A 20182-nucleotide genomic window follows, 5' to 3' on the forward strand; every position below is an offset into this window, starting at 1 on the left:
CTCAAAGACTCCTGTCCCTCCTGTGGGCTTAGTGACAATTTGAGGAACAGTTTTTGGCCTACCTGGCAAAACGTAAAATGCCCTTTGACACATGATTCCTCTTCCAGCCTTTCAGAAATACATGAACTATGTACATAAAGATATATGCAAAAGTATGTCGATTAAAGCATATTTTATATCGGAGGAAAAAAGGCGGCAATCTACATGCACATCAACAGGGGGCTGTTTGGACAAATAATGCCGCTTGCATTCATTCAATGGGATATTTTGTAACTCTTAAAAGGAATGAAGTGGAATTATCTGTACTCACATAGAATGATCAAGTTTTTTTGTTTGTTTTTGTTTTTGTTTTATAAGACAAAGTTTTGCTCTGTTGCTCAGACTGGAGTGCAGTGGTGCAATCTTGGCTCTCTGCCACCTCTGCCTCCTGGGTTCAACCGATTCTCCTGCATCAGCCTCCTGAGTAGCTGGGACTACAGGCACCCAACACCATGCTCTGCTAGTATTTTGTATTTTCAGCAGAGATGGAGTGTCACCGTATTGGCCAGGCTGGTCTCAAACTCCTGACCTCAGGTGATCCACCCACGTCGGTCTACCAAAGTGCTGGGATTACAGGCGTGAGCCACTGCATCCAGCCAAGATTTAATGTTATGACTGAGATAAACACAAATGAAGGCCAGTCTTCAAAATATCTCTTATTTGATCTCATGTATATACATTTGTGTCTAATTATACATTAGACAGATGGGGAATGCATGGAACTGGAACGGGCACAGCCTACCAAGCTGAGGGGACTGGACCCGAATCGTTGGATAGAGGGAATTCACAACAGAAAAGGCTTTCATGTTGTACTCTGTATACTTAATTACTTTATGCTCTCCCACAACAAGAATGTATCGTATATGGTTTGTTTTTCTTCTTAATCTTAAATTCAGAATATAAGGTAGCCCACTGGCTCTGAGCTACAAGAATCCTTATGGGTTTGGCAGCTCTATGACAACTTTGCACCTGGCTAAACTATCAAGGAACGTCCTACTACCAAGCCTGAGACATTCTTGGCATTCCTGAAATAAATTCTTCTTCTGAGCCAGCTCATGTGGGCATCATAATCTCCTTGAAAGCTTTTGAAAGATCTAGACCTGAGGCCAGGCCCAGTGGCTCACGCCTGTAGTTCCAGAACTTTAGGAGGCTGAGGAGGGCAGATCACAACGTCAGGAGTTCGAGACCAGCCTGGCCAACATAGTGAAACTGCGTCTCTACTAAAAACACAAAAATTAGCTGGGTGTGGTGGCAGGTGCCTGTAATCCCAGCTACTCAGGAGGCACTGAGGCAAGTGAATTGCTTGAACCTGGGAGGCAGAGGTTGCAGTGAGCTGAGATTGTGCCACTGCCCTGCAGCCTGGGTGACAGAGCAGGACTTTGTCTCGATGGTAATAATAATAAAATAAATAAATAATAAATAATTTAGATTTGAGTCTGCCTCAGATTCTCGGGCTCAGAACCAGAATTTCTGCATCTGAGGCTATTATGTCGCTCTCAGGGAGGGAGTAAGAACTGGATCACTGGAACACAGAAGGCAGAGGGGCAGCCTTGATCTGCAAGGGCTCCAGTTAACCCCAATGGGAACCCTTGATGGACAAAGGCATTCTCCCAGGCTTGCTGATGAAAGCGTTCTACTTACAGCCAGGCAAGGCACTCAGGGCTCTGCAGCAGAGAAGTCAGAGCTGCAGCTTTTTTGCTTTGTATTTTCACTAAATCTTAATTTGTTGTACTTTGTTGAATGGGCGTGTCCCATAGGGGAAGTTTCCACTACTGTGTTCCAAACTTTGGACTGCTTGTGGCGTCTTACTTGTTACCTCATTAATAATGAATCAAATAAAACCTTTAGAATATGCTAATTTCATATCTTTACGAGTGTCACAATTTTACCCTTTTTTTTTTTTTTTTTTTTTTTTTTTTTTTTTAAAGTACCAGTACCTTTTCACGTTGCTATCAGTCCCTTACCAGAGCAGCGAGTTTCTGGGTCTCCTTCATAGGGCCAGACACTGTTCCATGTCATTAGAATCAATTTCTTGTTCGTAAATAGGCAAACAAAAGCTTCCACACTCCCAGGAGACAGGGATTCATATCCTGTGCCATGGCTGAGGGTAATGCCGAGGAAGGCACGTCTCTCCGAGCCTCAGTCTGCCCGCCTCTGAAATGGGCTCATAACGAACCCCTGACCCCAGGCTCCGCCGCCTAGAGCCAACGCCCTCACGCAATCCCTCCCCTTTCCTCCCGGGCTCCCAGGAGGCGCGGGGACTCCGGAGGAGGCCCTTTCCTTGGGAGGCGCCCGCCTGGCACAGTCAGCGCCTCAGCTCCCGGGATCTCTGGGCTCCGCGCTGCCCAAGGGGTGCAGAGGGGCCTCTGGAGGGGGCGGGTTCGCTCCAGCCAGAAAGCCCGGAGCCGCCCAGGAATTTTGGCTCGGACTAAGAGCATTTCCTCCCAGGCCGGCCGGGCGCGATCCGGGGAGGGCGGCTGCGGGCAGACGCGGCGCTGCGCTCGGCCGGGCCGGCAACATGCGGACCCTGCTCTGCGCGCTGGCCGGGCTGGCTCTGCTCCGCGCCGCGGGCGCTTCGGCTGGTGAGTGGGGCGCCGGGCGCGGCAGGGGACCCGCAGATCGCGAGGAAGGAATGGGCAAGAGAGAGACAGAGAGAGCCTGACACTACAGCGGGATGGAGAGAGAGGCGGACGCAGGGAGGGAGCGATGGAGAGAAAGACGGTGAGAGGAAACACGCAGAAAAAGGCAGAGGAGTAGAGCAACGGAGAGATAAAGAAGAGAGGGAAGAATAAATCGTGAAAAGGAAAAAGCAGAGGCCGAGACACAAAGACGCTTTGTAGATGAACAGAGATGAACTAAGACAGAAAGAAAAAGGAGTTAAAGATACCAAAGGGAAGGAAAGAGAAAGAGTGACTAAAATGGCAAGGGGTGGAGGGAGAGAGGATATTGAAGCGAAGAGAAAGATTTGAGAGAGACCGCAAAGGAGAGAGAGGGAAGCTCAATGAGGGGAGTAGAGCTGGCAAGAGAGGAGCCGGGATCTGGGGTGGGAGGTCACAGCTGCTGGGCAGGGCAGCCCGGGAGGCCAGCTGCATCTCAGAGGGCCGGTGGAGGCTCAGGCCTGACTTTATAGGACATTGTCTAAGAAGCCAGACCCCAAAGGGTAAGTGACCCAGGCCAGCTCAGCACAGCCTCAAGGAGCCAGGCAGGCGGGCCCAGGAGAAAGGCCACTGCTTCACCTGCCAGGTGGCCTCAGGTGGTTTTGCAGTTGGTGAGGAAGTCAGCCTCTCGGTTTCCAGGGAGCTTCTCTGGGGGACTGAGCTGTTTTGGGTGGAGGCGGGGCACTGGGTGGAGGTGGAGGGCTGTTAGGGAGGCAGAGGCTCTCCGGGTACTCCAGCAGCTGGCTTCCTGGCCTTTGACTCTCCCTTTCCTTTCCCCCAGCTCTCCCCTCAGCTTAATGTTGCCCCTCACAGGTGAGGCTCAGGGTGACTCAGGTCAAGTGACTTACTAGACTGTAGTCTTGACTGTACACAGATGCTCATTCCACCACCCTGCACATTGCGCAGGACTTTACAGTTTACAAGCCACAACCCCATTTAGTCAGGGACGGCTATGGCTCATTTTAGTTGTCCAGGTGAGGGGCAAGCTCAGATCTCACAGTGGTGCCAAGGCAGAGCCCTCACAAAACATCCAGGCCTCCTGCCCCCTCAGTCCTTGCCCCCGCCCAGGCAGAAGTGCCCTGTGCTAAGATAGAAGCCCCCACCCGCTTTCAGGGCCCAGTGAGCTGTGGGAGTGAGCACTTGGGGAAAGGATCCAGGCCAGCCCGCGTGATCCCTTACCTTGGCTGAGTCCTCTCCTTTCTCTGGGGCTGTTTCTTCCTCTGTCAATCAGGGAGAATGACACGCCCCCACACACACACAGGCCTGGGCTCAGGGATTAGATGAGAGAGGAAGTGCCCAGCAGGGAACATGCATCAACACACATTCTCTCAGATGACTCCGCTGATTTCTCTGAGCCTCACTTTCCCCACCTGTTAAAGATAACCACCAATGGCTTCCTCACAAGCTGTATGAGAAGCGGCTGGGACTCTGCCCAGCATAGAGTAGGGCCCCGTACACACCCTCTCATCCCCCTCTCCTTCACCCCCTCCCAGCTCAGCCCCAGGCTCCGGGAGCTGAGGGCACAAAGCAGCGCCTGTGCTTCTCCCAGAGGGAGGAGGGACTGTCCCGTCCACAAGTGGCTACTTTGGTGCCCCTTTTAGCCACAACTTGTATAGAGGACTTAAACTCACTTTTAAACGTTGTTTTTCTTTCTGATTATGCATGTTCATTGCTACAGATTAAGAAGAGAAGGATTTCGGGAGGCCGAAGCAGGCAGATCACAAGGTCAGGAGTTTGAGACCATCCTGGCTAACACAGTTAAATCCCGTCTCTACTAAAAATACAAAAAAATTAACCGGGCAAGGTGGCACATGCCTGTAGTCCCAGCTACTCTGGAGGCTGAGGCAGGAGAATCGCTTGAACCCAGAAGGCGGAGGTTACAGTGAGCAGAGATGGCACCCCTGCACTCCAGCCTGGGTGACAGAGCGAGACTCCATCTCAAAAAAAAAAAAAAAAAGAGAGAGAAGAAGAAAAGGAGGAAAGTATTCATGATTAATGTAATTTCACACTGACTTCATACATTTTTGTGCATAATCTTTCAGATTTCAGATATCTCTTAACTTTTGATTATGAAAACTGTTGGATACAAAAAATACAAAATAATAGTATAGGAAAGAATTACATAATGTACTCAGCAACCCTGCTTCAACAAGTTTCAGTTCATGGGCAGTTTTATCTCATCTGCAGTCCTCAACCCCTCCCCTCCCTGGATTATGAAATCCAGGCATTGTATTTTCTTTCTTTCCTTCTTTCCTTCTTTTTTGCAACAGGATCTCATTCTGTCACCCATACTAGAATGCAGTGCCGCAATCTCAGTTCACTGCAACCTACACCCCGCCAGGTTCAAGTGATTCTCCTGCCTCAGCCTCCCAAGTAGCTGGGACTACAGGCATCCACCACCACACCTGACCAATTTTTGTATTTTTAGTAGAGATAGGGTTTCACCATGTTGGCCAGGCTGGTCTCGAACTCCTAGGCTCAAGTGATCCACCTGCCCTGGCTTCCCAAAGTGCTGGCAGGTGTAAGCCACTATGCCTGGCCTGACATCATGTATTTTCTTTTCTTTTTTCTTTCTTTTCTTTCTTTCTTTTTTTTTTTTTTTTTTTTTTCTTAGAGAGACAGGGTATCACTAAGTTGTTCAGGCTGATCTTGAACTCCTGACCTTATGATCCACCTGTGTCGGCCTCCCAAAGTGCTGGGATTACAGGCGTGAGCCACTGTGTCCAGCCCATAGATTTTCATCTATAAATGTTTCCTTGTGTATCTCTAAGAGATAAACATTCTTTTAATAAACATAACTGCAATGCCACGATCATATTCCAAAAAGAGTGTGTGATTGAACATCATTAAATATTCAATCACTGTTCAACTGTCTTTGATTGTGTCATATCTTTTTACAATTCATTTGTTTGATCCAAATAAGGTTACATATACTGCATTTGGTCACTATGTCTGTTAGGTCTCTTTAAATATATAAGTTTTCCCACCCCTGCCCTTTCTTTTTTTCTTTAGGCAAAGTCTCACTCTGTCTGGAGTGCGGTGGCTCAATCTCAGCTCACTGTAACCTCCGCCTCCCGGGTTCAAGTGATTATCCTGCCTCAGCCTCCTGAGTAGCTGGGACTACAGGTGCACACCCTGACACCCAGCTAACTTTTGTATTTTTAGTAGAGACAGAGTTTTGCCATGTTGGCCAAAATGGTCTTGATCTCCTGACCTCGTGATCCACCCACCTCAGCATCCAAAAGTACTGGGATTGCAGGTGTGAGCCACCATGCCCAGCTTTTTTTTTTTTTTTTTTTTACTTAATTTTTTTGTTGTTGAAGAAACTAAGTTTGTTCTGTAAAGTTTTCCACATTTAGATTTTGCTTATTGCATCCTTTGATGTGATTTAAATACCTCCATCCCTTATATTTTCTGTAAATTGAGATCTATCTCTTGCTTGTTTGACTTTCAACTTGGTTTATTTTATTTTATTTTATTTTTGAGACAGTCTCATTCTGTCACCCAGGCTGGAGTGCAGTGGTGCAATCTCGGCTCACCACAATCCCTGCCTCCCAGGTTCAAGCAATTCTCGTGCCTCAGCCTCTTGAGTAGCTGGGATTGTAGATGCCGTACCAGCACGCCCAGCTAACTTGCGCATTTTTTAGTAGAGATGGGGACGGGGATGGAGGTGGGTTTCACCATGTTGGCCAGGCTGGTATCGAACTCCTGACATCAAGGGATCGGCCAGCCTCTGCCTCCCAAAGTACAGGGATTACAGGTTGTTAGCCACCACGCCCGGCCCCAATCTTGGTTTCTTTCAGCAGCACTCAGAGAAACCTTTATTCCCTGATGGCCTTTTAGACCATCAGCCACTACGCCCGGCCCACATTTTGGAGGTTTTTTTTTTTTTTTTTTATTGCATTTTAGGTTTTGGGGTACATGTGATGGACATGCAGGATTGTTGCATAGGTACACACATAGCAGTGTGGTTTGCTGCCTTCCGTCCCCTCACCTGTATCTGTCATTTCTCCCCATGCTATCTCTTCCCACCTCCCCACCCCCCCGCCCCTCCCCCATTTCCCCCCAACGGACCCCAGTGTGTAGTGCTCCCCTCCCTGTGTCCATGTGTTCTCATTGTTCAACACCCGCCTATGAGTGAGAATATACGGTGTTTGATTTTCTGCTCTTGTGTCAGTTTGCTGAGAATGATGGTTTCCAGGTTCATCCTTGTCCCTACAAAGGACGTGAACTCATCGTTTTTGATGGCTGCGTAATATTCCATGGTGTATATGTACCACATTTTCCCTATCCAGTCTATCATCGTTGGGCATTTGGGTTGGTGGAGTTTTTTATAGAATCATCTGAAGAATAGTGTTCTGCTGCTTTCAAAAATAATCAAAACCCATGGATGGTTTTGAATGAATCGTACATCTTTTTACAAGTATTGGATGTGGTAAAGTTTATTATTCTATTACATTGAATGTGTCCAGGGTTGCTTTTCAAAGCAGACCCTTCAAAGAGTGTGACTTTGATAATTCAGAAGATACAGCAACACCTTTCAGAGACGCCACTGAGAAAACATTTCTCATTGCCCAGCATGCAGAAATCATCTGCCTTGTAGCACTTTCTTACTGTTTGGGTTCAGATACAAAAGGTCTCCCCATAAGGCCCGGAAGTAGAGGGAGCAGTACTTCAGCCTCAGAGGATGGCACCCAGGGGCCACGTCTCTTTAACTGGGGCAGCCAGCCCAGCCCAGCCCTCCCCTGGGGCCTCCGGACTCCACAGCAGCCTGTTCTCACCAGCACAGGATGCCCCACCCATGGCCACCATCCAGGGTGCGCTTCAGGCCCTGAGCAGGAGCCAGGCCAGAGAAAACAACGCAGCATCCAAGGAGGTCCATTTCCCAACTGGCAGGGCCCAGGAGGGCGGGAGGAAAGGAAGGAAGGGAGCCCTGTGGGGCCACAGCCTTGGCTGCTCAGGGTTAATGATCAGAATCCTTCAGCCTTTTCCACTCCCCTTGTCTGAGCCGCTGACAGCCCCATGGGTGCACGTGTGTGTCTACTAATTTTTTTTTTTTTTACAAGACAGGGTCTTTGTTGCCCAGGCTAGAGAGCAGTGGTGCAGTCGTAGCTGACTGTAGTCTCAAACTTCTGGGCTCAAGTGATTCTCCTGCTTCAGCTTCCCAAATACCTGGGACTACAAGCATATGCCACCAATCCTGTCTAATTTTTTTTTTTTTCCTTAGAGAGAGAATCCCACTATGTTGCCCAGTACGGTCTCAAACTCCTGGCTTTAAGTGGTCCTCCTGCCTTGGCCTCCCAAAGCTCCGGGATTACAGGTGTGAACCACTGAGCTCAGCTCTTGTAGCCCATTTTTGAGGCCTCTCTGCGGCCTCCAAATGACATCGAAGAATTAAGGATGAGCTACATGGGGAAGTGAGGGCCTCAGGCCCACCCCATCCTATTTTATGGAGGAGGCAGCAGAGGCTCAGGGAGGAGAAGAGACTCTCACAATCCCACAATCACCAGTGGCTGAACCAGGCTGAGGACAGGGGTCTCCAGCGTGTTTGCTGACATGATGCGTTCAAGTCAGCTCCGTGGGGAGGATCTGGTGGGGACGGAGCAGGCGGTCCAATGTCAGGCCCTGCTCCAAGCTTGCTCTCTCAGATGTGCTCCGTGGAGGCCCCGATGAGCTCACGGACAGTTGCTCCAGGGGGCACAGAGCACAGTTTTGTCCAGATGTGAAGGATTAGCGCTGAGCCACGTGGGGAGCGACCTCAGCCCAGCCTTTTCCCTGGAGGGGATTTGGAGCCAAGTTAGACCTCATTACAGACTCTAGAGAACAGGGTGTTTTAGGCCAGTGGAGAGGAGCAGGCTCTGGTTGTTCTTGACTTCCAGCGCAGCCTGACTCCCACTTGGCTGGCAGGGTCACACTGTGCCCTTCTGGCCTGAGCCTGGGAGAAGTGTGTGAGGGGAGAGTGGCTGGGGTCTGGGGGAGGGCAGGTGAGGCTCAGGGGAAAGGCCTGGCCAAAGGCCTCTGGACAGAGCTAGCAGACGGTGTGTGTATCCACAGACTCATGACGACAGGCCCTCCCCAGGATGGCCACTCTGTGGGTGAGAACAGCTCTTCCGACCCGCTCAGAGCTTTTCCTCTCCAAGCTGATCAGCCCAGTTTCAGCTGAAACAGAGTTAAAATTTGGAGTCCCAGTCTGGGTGCGATGCCTCACACATATAATTCCAGCACTTTGGGAGGCCAAGGAAGGTAGATCACTTAAGCCCAGAAGTTTGAGCTTAGACTGGACAACGTGGTGAAACCCCATCTCTACAAAAAATACAGTTTAGCCAGGCATGGTAATGTGTGCCTGTAGTCCTAGCTACTCTGGAGGCTGAGGTGGGAGAGTTGCTTGAACCCGGGAAGCAGAGGTTACAGTGAGCCATGATCATGCCTCTGCACTTCATCCTGGGTGACAGACTGAGACTCTGTTAAAAACAAAACAAAACAAAAAAAACAAGAGTCATAGCCTCCTCTAGACCTGCTCCTGCCTCTTAGGTGCCTTCTCAGGATGTGGGGCCAGGATGGAGCATAGCCCCCAGGTGGGGCCTCTCTCTCTGAATATTTTACATGGATGCCTGCAGCCCACGATGGCTACTGCTTTCTACTGACAACCCCATCAGACAGCTGGCGTTTATTATGGAGCGTTTCAAACCACACCCACAACAGTAGAGAGAAAAGCTGAATGTACCCCTGGGTGCTCATCACCCAGCTCCAACAATTAGCAGCTCTCAGCCCATCTTGTTTGCTCCAAACATCCACGCAGGCCTCCCCCGCATCCCCACCCAGGCCTGGATTATTTGGAAGTAAATCCAAGACAGCATAACATTTCATCTGTAAATATTTCAGTATGGGTCTTTAAAAGACTTGCCTTAAAAAAATAACCAAGACACCATTATCATGTCCTCCTGCCTCCCCACATTCAGGAATAACACCGTTATCTTTTGAAGAGTCTTTTCTAAGTTTAGTGGAGGGAAATAATGAAAAGGAAAATTCGCAAAACAGATTGTTCTCCACAAAAGATGCTCGGATTGGAAGGACGTTTTGTCCCTGGTCTTGTTCTTATCCCTGAGTGGAAGAGCTGAGAGCTAGATAGAGTTGGAATCAGAAAATCACAAGGCAGGGGGCCCCACTTTGATGAGTTGAAGCCAGGAGGTCAGGGTGCCTGAGGTCCAGGCATTTGCTGATGGTGTGAGCTTGGGCAAATCACTTGGCCTCTCAGAGTTACACGTCCATCATCAGCTCTGTCCTATCTCAAGACCTGCCCCGCTTCTAGACAAGTGCAGATGGCCCCTTGGCCAACCCATCCAACACCAAGGTCTTAAGCTACAAGCATGGCACCTAGAGAGCTCAAGTTCCATAACTGTCCCCACACTGAGCTTTGGATGCCCACATCCAGGGCCACAGCCTTGATATTGTCACTATCTGAAGCCGCTCTAGCTGTAAAAGCTAAAATTGCAATATTCTTTACCTCCTGTTCCTCCTGTAATTCCTAAGACCTCCAGTCTCTTCAGCCCCTGACTTCTCCCAGTTTATTGGCCCTCTCCTTGGCCTCATTTCCTTCCTTATCCCGGCTGGATTCCAGGGCTCCTCTCTTAAACCCTGGCTGGTCAAATCTCAGCTCGTTGGCCCCTTGCCTCCACCACATCCACCCTGCAGACTCCATCCAGCCGTGTGGCTTTGCTGTGGAGCACTGCTGCGGGAGGACTCACACTTCCAGGATTCCTTGTTGATGCCGGCTCATTCTGCATGGTCCTCCTACCCTGCCTTTCTCATTCTGCACGTCCCCTTTTGAAGCCCTCTCTTTATTCAAGTCCCTTACCTGGTGGTGCACTGATGGACTGGCTCTCAAAAAGAAAAACAGGGGCGCGGGGTTGGTGATTTCTGGGGTGTAAATGTTCTCATCATGGCCATTTTTTTTTTTCTTTTTACTTAAAAGTTTTTTTCTTTTAAGGGATGGGGTCTCAGTGTGTTGATCAGGCTGGTCTCAGACTCTTGGCCTCAAGTGATCCTCCCACTCAGCCTCCCAAAGTGCTAGGATTAAAGGCACAAGCCAGCATTTCCAGCCCCCGTGGTCAGTATTTTAACGTCTGTGTTTAGTAACCTACTCATAGAATTCTTGAAATTTTAACAGCTAGCTCTCTTCCCTACGTGTTCTGTGTCTTACTGCACAGAGTAACAGAGCCCATCAGGCAGGAGCTCACTCCACTTTCTGGCCCTCTAGTTAGATGGTTTACCTTTGCCCATTTTTGTGCGTTCCCGGTCTCCTTCCAGATGTGTTCCCACCCTCTCTGGATCCTGGGCCTCCCATCAATTCAGGAAGGGCATTCCTTTGCTTCTTCTGTCTCCCTTTGTCCCTCAGGCTGTAAACATCATTGTGTTTTCCAATGCTTAAAACACACACACACACACACACACACACACACACACACACACCCATAAATACTTCTCTAGACCTTGTGATCCAATCTCCTTTCCTTCACAGCCAAGCTTTGTGAAATTGTCCACAATCCAAGTTTCTATCCCCAGCCTCACCTTCCCTTCGCATCTCACCATAATGCAAACTCTGCTTTTCCTCCACCACTCCTAAAAGTGCTGGGGCGACATCTAACAAGGGCCTTTCCTGTGCTCTTTTTCCAGTCCTTATCTCGCTAGACCTCCTCACTGCTTTCGGCCATGCTGACCTTTTTTTCTGCAGCGTCTGTAAAGCTTGGCTGCTCTTGACTTCTGGGGCAGCACTCTCCTTCTTGAGTGTCAGCGTTCCCCAAGCTTCCAGCCGACTCTGATGCCTGACAGGCGTCTCGGGGTTACCAACTCTGAAACCTCAGCTTGGAATCAGGGCTCTTAGACTCCTGCCTGAGGGTTGATGCTGCCTGGAAGAGCTGACTCGAGGAGAACAGTGGAATGGCGGATCCTCTGCTTATGAGTAGTGACTTTGGACACACACTTTCACCCCTCTATGCATCAGTTTTCTTACGTGTAGGTTGGGCGTAACAACAGGTTGTTGGAGAGGTTAACTTAGCACCCTACGTGGTGCATGGTAAGCACTCATCACATGCCAGCCGTTACTAACGGGTCCCAGTGTCAGTGCTGCTGTTGAAATACCTCCTCTCATTTTCATCCTCATATTCCTACAGCTACTGCCTCTGCTCATCACTTCCCCTTCATCCCTCTTACCCTGATGCTGCAGTAACTTCCTGCCTTCAAAGGCATCTCCCTCCAGTCTATTCCCTATATCTTAAAAATTCATGTTTGACTCCGTGACTCTTCTGTGAAAATAAACCCCCTTGGCTCGGCGTGGTGGCTCACGCCTGTAATTCCAGCACTCTGGGAGCCTGAAGCGGGAGGATCACCTGAGGTCAGGAGTTTGAGACCAGCCTGACCAACATGGTGAAACCCCATCTCTACTAAAAATACAAACATTAGCCAGGCATGGTAGCAGGCCCTTGTAATCCCAGCTACTCGGGAGGCTGAGACAGAAGAATCACTCGAACCTGGGAGGCGGAGGTTGCAGTGAGCCCGGATTGCCCCCCAAACATGCATCAGACCCGATTTATTAAAGCCTCTGGGCTAAAGCTCTGCCCCCTTGGTTTGATTTCCAGGCTTTCCCTCTCCAGTCTCTCTCCCGACCACCCTGTATCCCCAGCCACTGCAGGCTCCCTGCAGGGTTTGCACACTGAGCCATGCCCTTTCGGGCCTCTCCGTCATTGCGGTTGCCATTCTCCCTGGCTGGAGCCCGTCCTCCCTTCCTCCCTGGGCTTCACCTCCCTGAGGAAGTCCATGTGGGCCTGCAGGTGACCGGCGGGATTGAGATGGCTGGCACTCACACACTGACCCCCACCAGGGCCTTCCTCTGCTTGCTCTTGCCTTGGCTTTGGGGACCGACCTCACTTGAGCCCAGTGTTTACAGGAGTCTCTGGCATGATGGCAAAGCAAGGGCCCCGCAGTGACAAGACTTGTTTCCCCACAGCTGCAGAACCCTTTATCCCTCCCCGAGGAGACGCAGCTCAGAGCACAGCGTGTGACAGACACATGGCTGTGCAACGCCGTCTGGATGTCATGGAGGAGGTAACAGGGTGGTTTGGAAGGACATGTGGGGTCAGGACCACCTTCTAAGATGGTTTTTTGTTTGTTTGTTTGTTTGTTTTGAGAAGGAGCTTTGCTTTTGTTGTCCATGCTGGAGTTCAATGGCACGATCTCGGCTCACCACAGCCTCCTCCTCCCGGGTTCAAGAGGTTCTCCTGCCTCAGCCTCGCAAGTAGCTGGGATTGCAGGCATACGCCACCGCGCACAGCTGATTTTATATTTTTAGTAGAGATGAGGTTTCTCCATGTTGGTCAGGCTGGTCTCAGACTCCCGACTTCAGGTGATCCGCCCACCTCCTCCCCCGAAAGTGCCGGGATTACAGGCGTGAGCCACCAGGCCTGGCCTAGGAGGGTGTTTTTATGGGCAGATGCAAGCTTGCTTTGGAATGTCAGGCCATACAGGCCAGTCTTGCACTGTGGCTGCCTTGTCCAACATCACCCTCCCATCTAGGCTGTCAGGCCGGCCAGCCCCCAGTGGACCCTGCTTCCCCCAAGGCCGTATTTGCCCACACACAGATATTTCTGCGTCAATACTGGATGGGAGGTGGAAATTCAGTCACTATTTTGTTACTTAGCCATGATTCCTAACCTGTGTGGAAAAAAGCTTACATTTGTATTGTTGCAAGACTTTAACTGAAATTGAGCATTCCTGTTCATCATAAATACAGACAGCAAGCAGTGGTATTAACAGTACTATAACTTTGTCATCAACAGAAATCCAGATAATTTCATCTTGTTCTTGTTATGAATACCTCAACACATCATTTATACCCTTCCTATGTCAACATTTCTGTTGTGATTAGGCCTGATGTTAAATTGTGTGATTTAGTGAGTTAATAAATTTTTTTTTTTTGGTAGAGATGAGGTTTTGCTATGTTTCCCAGGCTGTCCTTGAACTCCTGAGCTTAAGCCATCCACCCACCTCAGCTTCCCAAAGTACTGGGATTACAAGCATGAATCACTATGCCGGTCAATACATATGTTATATCCAAAGTTTAAATTTTTATTTTACAGAGTCCTGCTCTGTTACCCAGGTGGAATTCATGGTTCAGTCTCAGCTCACTGCAACCTCTGCCTCCAGGGTTCCAGTGATTCTCATGCCTCAACCTCCCGAGTAGCTGGGACTACAGACATGCACCACCATGCCCGGCTAATTTTTTGTATTTTTGGTAGACATGGGATTTCTCCATGTTGGCCCGACTGGTCTCAAACTCCTGACCTCAAGTGATCTGCCCGCCTCGGCCTCCCAAAATTCTGAGATTGCACGTGTGAGCCACTGTGCTGGGCCAAAAAGTTTAATTTTTAATAATGAATAATTCAGTGCAATTGATGCCCTTGGTGATTCTATACGCTTTATTTTTGTCATTTAAGGCATTATTCTGAGAAGAAGTCTGTAGGCTTCACCACACTGCCAGTGGGGTCCATGGCATACACAGGGGAAAAAATAACTATTGAGAACCCTGAGTAAATTTCAAAATCCCAAATCTGTCATTCGGCAGAGACACCACCAGGGGGCGGAGCAACAAAAGAAATGTGAGCGCCAGGCTGCAGAGTCCCAAAAGGGAGAAGGTATTCTAAAGGCGTTTCATCCAACCCCGTGACTGAGTGCCAAAAAGGAAGGAGCCTTAGAGAGCGAGCCCCCTAGGATATTGTCATCTGGGGAAACTGAGGCAGGTAGGGGCAGAGCCTGAGTGAGGAAAACCCAGGCCCCGCAGCGCCCAGCCCTTTCCCACCGCACCCGCTGGGCCGCTGGCTGCTCCTTAGGGCCTTAGCTGATGAAGCAGAGTGCGGCACCACTCCTGTCCTCGACTTTGCCCCCTTCCCGCAATAGATGGTAGAGAAGACCGTGGAGCACCTGGCGACAGAGATGAAAGGCCTGCTGGGCCTGCTGGAGGGGCTGGCCTGGAACCTGCCCCCGGGACCCTCGAGCCCCGCCCCCGACCTCCTCGGAGAAGGTGAGCAGTAAAGGTGGCAGAGGACAAGCTCTGGACTGCTGTCATCGGGGGCTGGGCAGGCGAGACGGAGGGGCTGCTCCACCGCACAGGTGTGGGCTGGACGGCAGGGAGGGCCCCAGCGCCCCCGGGGACGGAAGCGGGACGGCATCACCCTCCTCCCCAACCCACACCCGGTCGCTGCCGCCCAGTGTCAGACGAAATTCTGGAAGAGCCGGCGCTACATGCCATCTCAGCACAGCCCAGAGAGGAGAAGCTGCGTCCTTCATTGGCCTTCGCCGGACTAAAGCTCCTCAGCCCCTTTCATTTCCCCCTGAGAAGCCACTCCTGTCCCACCCCAAAACCCTCCCAGGGAAGACGGCACCCCACTGATCAGGCAGGGATGGAGGTGCACTTTGCTCTCTCCTTGATCCCCGTGTCCCGAGGGGCTGGGGAAGGGAGGGTAGAAACTGTTGAGCAGCAGGGGCCGGGGACCCTGCAGCACTCCAGCTTGCTCACTGGAGGCCGCCGCTTTCTTTCAGATGGCTTCTGAGCCCCGGAGCTGGAGCCCAGCAGCTGGAGGTGGTGCACCTGCCAGGCAGCACCCTCTGAGAGCCAGCCCTGTCTGCTCGCCTTCCTTCCCCAGCTTCGTGTGAAATAAAAGCTACTCCTTCCGTCTCCTCTGTGTCTGCTGACGGAGTAACCCGTTCAACTACAGCCCCCTCTCCCTCCACTTCCATGCCTGGAGGAGGCCTGCGACCCCCTCCAGGCTCAGACCTGGGGACACCCCCGTTCCCGCCATCTGTGCTTTAGCCCTCTTTATTTACAGGAGCGGATGAGCAGGGGTTGATTCACCGAGGTGGGGGCTTTGCTTCTCAAAATGTGGCCACAGATGAAAAGCAAGGGGACCAGGGTCTCAGGCCCCACCCAGACTTCTTAATCCAAATCTGCATTGCAATGAGACCCCCAGGGAATGTATGTGTCCATTAAAGTGGTTTGTTGTTTTTTTAAAAAAAATTCCTAGGAAGTGAAATTCAATGTAAAATTCATCATTTTAACCATTTAAAATTGTACAAGGCTGGGGACAGTGGTTTACGCCTATAATCCTAGCACTTTGGGAGGCCAAGGTGGGAGGCTCACTTGAGCCCAGGAGTATGAGGCCACCCTGGGCAATATGGTGAAACCCTATCCCTGCAAAAAATACAAAATATAGCCTGGCATGGTGGCATGTGCCTGTAGTCCCAGCTACTCAGGAGGTTGTTGTGGAAGGATCACCTGAGCCCAGGAGGTCAAGGCTGTGCTTAGCCATGATGGTGCCACTGCACTTCAGCCTGGGTGACAGAGTGACGGCCTGGGTGACCTTGTCTCAAAAAGAAAAAATCATACAAGTGCAGTGGCTTCTAGTATATTCACAAGTTGTCAGTCATCACCACCAGTTCCAGAACATTATTCTCACTCAAGAAAGAAACTCTGTACCTATTAAGCAGACACATCCCATTCCCAATCTCCCAAGCCCCTGGAAACCACTGATCTCTGTCGCCATGAACTTGCCTATTCTGGACATTTTAAATACAGTACTCCCGCTTTACCTGTGGTTTCACTTTCCATCGTTTCAGTCACCTGCAGTCAACCGCAGTCCTAAAATATTAAACCCCAGAAATAAACAACATATGAGTTTTCAATAGTGCATCATTCTAAGTGGCGTGATGAAATCTCTTGCCATCCCCCTTCATCCCACCCCGGACACGAATGCTTCCTTTATCCACCATGGTCCACGCTGCCTACACTTCCTGCCTGTTAGTCACTTAGCAGCCTTCTCAGTTACCAAATCAATGGCCACACGATCACAGCGCTTGTGTTCCAGCAACATTTCTTTTACTTAATCAAGACCCAAAGTGCAAGAGCAGTGTTGCTGGCATATGGTGGTTGGTTTTCATGCAACTTTCCCTTCACAGAGGCTGGCATATTGTTCTAATTGTTCTCTTTTATTCTTAGCTATTGTTGCTAATCTCTTACAGTGTCTATTTTATAAACCTTATCGTAGATATGCATGCATCAGAAAAAACATAGTATAATAGGATTAGATACTATTGTGGTTTCAGGCATCCACTAGAGGTGTTGAAATGTATCCCCTGAAGGTAAGGGGCGCTACTGTAAACAGAATCAGATACCTAGCCTAGCTGTATCTGGCTTCTTTCTCTGATCATAATGTTTTGTGTGTGTGTGTGTGTGTGTGTGTGTGTGTGTGTGTGTGTGTTTTGAGACGGAGTTTCACTCTTGTTACCCAGGCTGGAGTGCAATGGCGTGATCTCGGCTCACCACAACCTCCGCCTCCTGCGTTCAGGCAATTCTCCTGCCTCAGCTTCCTGAGTAGCTGGGATTACAGGCACGCACCACCATGCCCAGCTAACTTTTTGTATTTTTAGTAGAGACGGGGTTTCATCTTGTTGACCAGGATGGTCTCAATCTCTTGACCTCGTGATTCACCCGGCTCGGCCTCCCAAAAGTGCTGGGATTACAGGCGTGAGCCACCGCGCCCGGCTTGTTTTTGTTTTTAAGACGGGGTTTCACCATGTTGGTAAGGCTGGTCTTGAACTCCCGACCTCAGGTGATCTGCCCGCCTTGGCCTCCAAGGTGCTTGGATTACAGGCGTGAGCCACCGCGCCTGGCCCCTGATCATAATGTCTTCAAGGGCTGTCCGTATTGTAGCATGTATCAGTGCTTCATTCCTTCTTATGGATGACTAATGTTCTCTTGTATGAATATACCACATTTTATTCATTTATTCATCAATTCATGGATATTTAGGTTGTCCGTACTTTTTAGCTATTATGAGTAATGTTGCTATGAACATCCGTATATGAGTTTTTGTGTCAATATTTGCTTTTTTATTTGTTTGGGGTCTATATGCAGGAATGAAGTTGCTGAGCCATATGGTAAGTCTGATGTTTAACTTTCTGAAGAACCACCAAGGGCTTGTATCGCAGCTGTACTGTTCTATATTCCCACCAGCAATATTCACGGTGGGTTTTTTCTGATGCCGTCTAGCAGGTTGAGACATTTTCCTTCTATTCTTAGTTTGTTAAGTGTTATTTTTCTTTCTTTTTTTTTTTTTTTTTTTTGAGACAGTCTTGCTCTGTTGCCCAGGCTGGAGTCCAGTGGAATGATCTCGTCTCCCTGCAACCTCCATCTTTGAGTTCAAGCAATTCTCCTGCCTCAGCCTCCCAAGTAGCTGGGATTACACGCTGCCCACCACCACACCCGGCTAATTTTTGTATTTTTAGTAGAGACGGGGTTTCGCCATATTGACCATGCTGGCCTCGAACTTCTGACCTCAGGTGATCCACCTGCCTCTGCCTCCCAAAGTGCTGGGATTATGGGCTTTGAGCCACCGTGCCAGATCTGATTTTTGCATATTAAATGACCCATACATTCCTGAGATAAACTTCACTTGGTCATGGTGTATAATGCTTTTAATATGCTGCTGGATTTAGTCTGCTAGCATGTTGGTCAGGAGTTTTGCACCTATATTCCTAAGACTTATTGGTCTATAGGGTATTTTTTCTTGTAATGTCTTTGTTTGCCTTTGGTACTAGGATAATACTGGCCTCATAGAAAGAGTTAGGAAGTGTTTCCTCCCTTGCTTGCTTATTTATTTATTTAGGTAAGAGTTTGAGAAGGATTGGTGTTACTTCCTTAAATGTTTGCTATAATTTACCAGTGAAGGCCCTGGCCTTTTCTTTGTGGGTAGGTTTTTGATCACAGATTTCATCTCTACTTACTATAGATCTATTCAGATTTTTTATTTTTCCTTGAGTCAACTTTGGTAATTTGTGAGTTTCTAGGAACTTGTCTATTTTATCCAGATTATCTAATATGTTGGTATACAATTGTTCATAGTATTTTTTGTAATCCTTTATTTTTTCTTCGTAAGGTTTTTAGTGATGCATCTGCTTTCATTTCTGATTTTAGTAACCGAGTCTTGAGTCTTGTATCTCATTCATTCACTGTCTCTCTCTGTGTGAGACAGAGTCTAGCTCAGGCGTCCCCAGCCAAGGCCCGTGGGCCGCATGCGGCCCCCTGACCTCATTTATCCGGCCCCCCGCCACACTTCAGGAAGGGGCACCTCTTTCATTGGTGGTCAGCGAGAGGAGCACAGTATGTGGCGGTCCTCCAATGGTCTGAGGGACAGTGAACTGGCCCCCTGTGTAAAAAGTTTGGGGAAGCCTGGAGCTGAAGATTTGACAATTTTGTTGATCATTTCAAAGAACCATTTGTTTTTGTTCCATTGATTCTATTGCTTTTCTATTCTCCATTTTCTTTATCTGCACTCCAACCTTTATTATTTCTGTCCCTCTGGTTGCTTTTGGTTTAGCTTGCTCTTTGTTTTCTAATTCCATAATATAGAAGCCTGGATTGTCTATTTCCCTTTTTTTTTTCTTTTTTCTTTTTTCTTTTTGGCAGACTCTTGCTTTGTTACTCAGGCTGGAGTACGGTGGCATGATCCCAGCTCACTGCAACCTCCACCTCCTGGACTCAAACAATCCTCCCACCTCAGCCTCCCAAGTAGCTGGGACAAGAGGGGGGTGCCACCATGCCTGGCTGCTTTGTGTATTTTTTGTAGAGACTGGGTTTCATCATGTTGTCCAGGCTTCTTTTGGTTGTTTTTAAATGTACAATTAAATTACTAGAGTCACCTTGTTTTCTTACTCATTCTTTTTGACCAGTGTTTTTGTACCTATTAACCATGCTCGCCTCTCCCCAACCTGCCCCTGCTCATTACCCTTCCTAGCCTCTGGTGACAATCTTTCTTCTCTCTATACCCATCAGTTCAATTGTTTTGATTTTTTAGGTCCCACAAGTAAGTGAGAACACATGATGTTGTCTTTCTGTGCCTGGCTCATTTCATTTAATTTAATGGCCTCCAGTTCTATCCATGTTGTTGTAAATGACAGAATCTCATCCTTTTTTATGGCTGAATAGTACTCCATTGTAGATAGGTATTGCATTTGCTTCATCCATTCATCTGCTGAGGGACACTTAGGCTGCTTCCAAATCTTGGCTATTGTGTACAGCGCTGCAACAAACGTGGGAGTGCAGGTATTTCTTTGATATTCTCATTTCCTTTCTTTTGGGTCTATACCCAGCAGTGGGATTCCGGGATCATATGCTAGTTCTACTTTTATCCATTGAATTTTATCAAATGCTTTTTCAGCATTACTTGAAATGATCATATGGTTTTTGTCATTCATTCCGTTGATATGATATATCACATTGATTGGTTTACAGATGTTGAACCATCTTTCATCCCAGGAATAAATCCACCTGGTCATAATAAATGATCTTTTTAATGTATTGTTGAATTCAGTTTGCTGGCATTTTGTTGAAGATTTTTGCATGAATATTCACAAGGGCTATTGGCCTATAGTTTCCTTTT

The 20182-nt window shown here is 48.8% G+C and overlaps 1 protein-coding gene across 3 annotated transcripts; it reads left to right on the forward strand.

Annotated features, from left to right (window-relative positions):
• The first annotated feature begins 2283 nt into the window (after positions 1-2283).
• On the forward strand, positions 2284-15423 carry LOC120367379 (placenta-specific protein 9). 3 transcript variants are annotated; one of them, XR_012512866.1, is made up of 5 exons: positions 2284-2621; positions 4375-4421; positions 12700-12797; positions 14646-14769; positions 15288-15423. XR_012512866.1 is itself a non-coding variant. In XM_039478192.2 (4 exons), the coding sequence occupies exons 1-4, from the start codon at positions 2558-2560 to the stop codon at positions 15296-15298; spliced, it is 297 nt and encodes a 98-aa protein (XP_039334126.1). In that variant the 5' UTR covers positions 2284-2557; the 3' UTR covers positions 15299-15423. The 3 variants fall into 3 exon arrangements, 2 of the variants coding, with proteins under 2 accessions (XP_039334126.1, XP_039334127.1); XM_039478192.2 differs by lacking the exon at positions 4375-4421; XM_039478193.2 differs by lacking the exons at positions 4375-4421; positions 12700-12797.
• Positions 15424-20182: the final 4759 nt, after the last annotated feature.

Source organism: Saimiri boliviensis, chromosome 12, assembly GCF_048565385.1.
Source record: "Saimiri boliviensis isolate mSaiBol1 chromosome 12, mSaiBol1.pri, whole genome shotgun sequence".
Taxonomy (NCBI): Eukaryota; Metazoa; Chordata; class Mammalia; order Primates; family Cebidae; genus Saimiri; species Saimiri boliviensis.

Excerpts from the sequence above, each read along its gene's own strand:
- LOC120367379 (XM_039478192.2), top strand. The coding sequence starts at position 2,558 with ATGCGGACCCTGCTCTGCGCGCTGGCCGGGCTGGCTCTGCTCCGCGCC. Across the intron at positions 2,622-12,699 it reads CGCCGCGGGCGCTTCGGCTG|CTGCAGAACCCTTTATCCCT; the intron begins GTGAGTGGGGCG and ends GTTTCCCCACAG. Across the intron at positions 12,798-14,645 it reads GTCTGGATGTCATGGAGGAG|ATGGTAGAGAAGACCGTGGA; the intron begins GTAACAGGGTGG and ends TTCCCGCAATAG.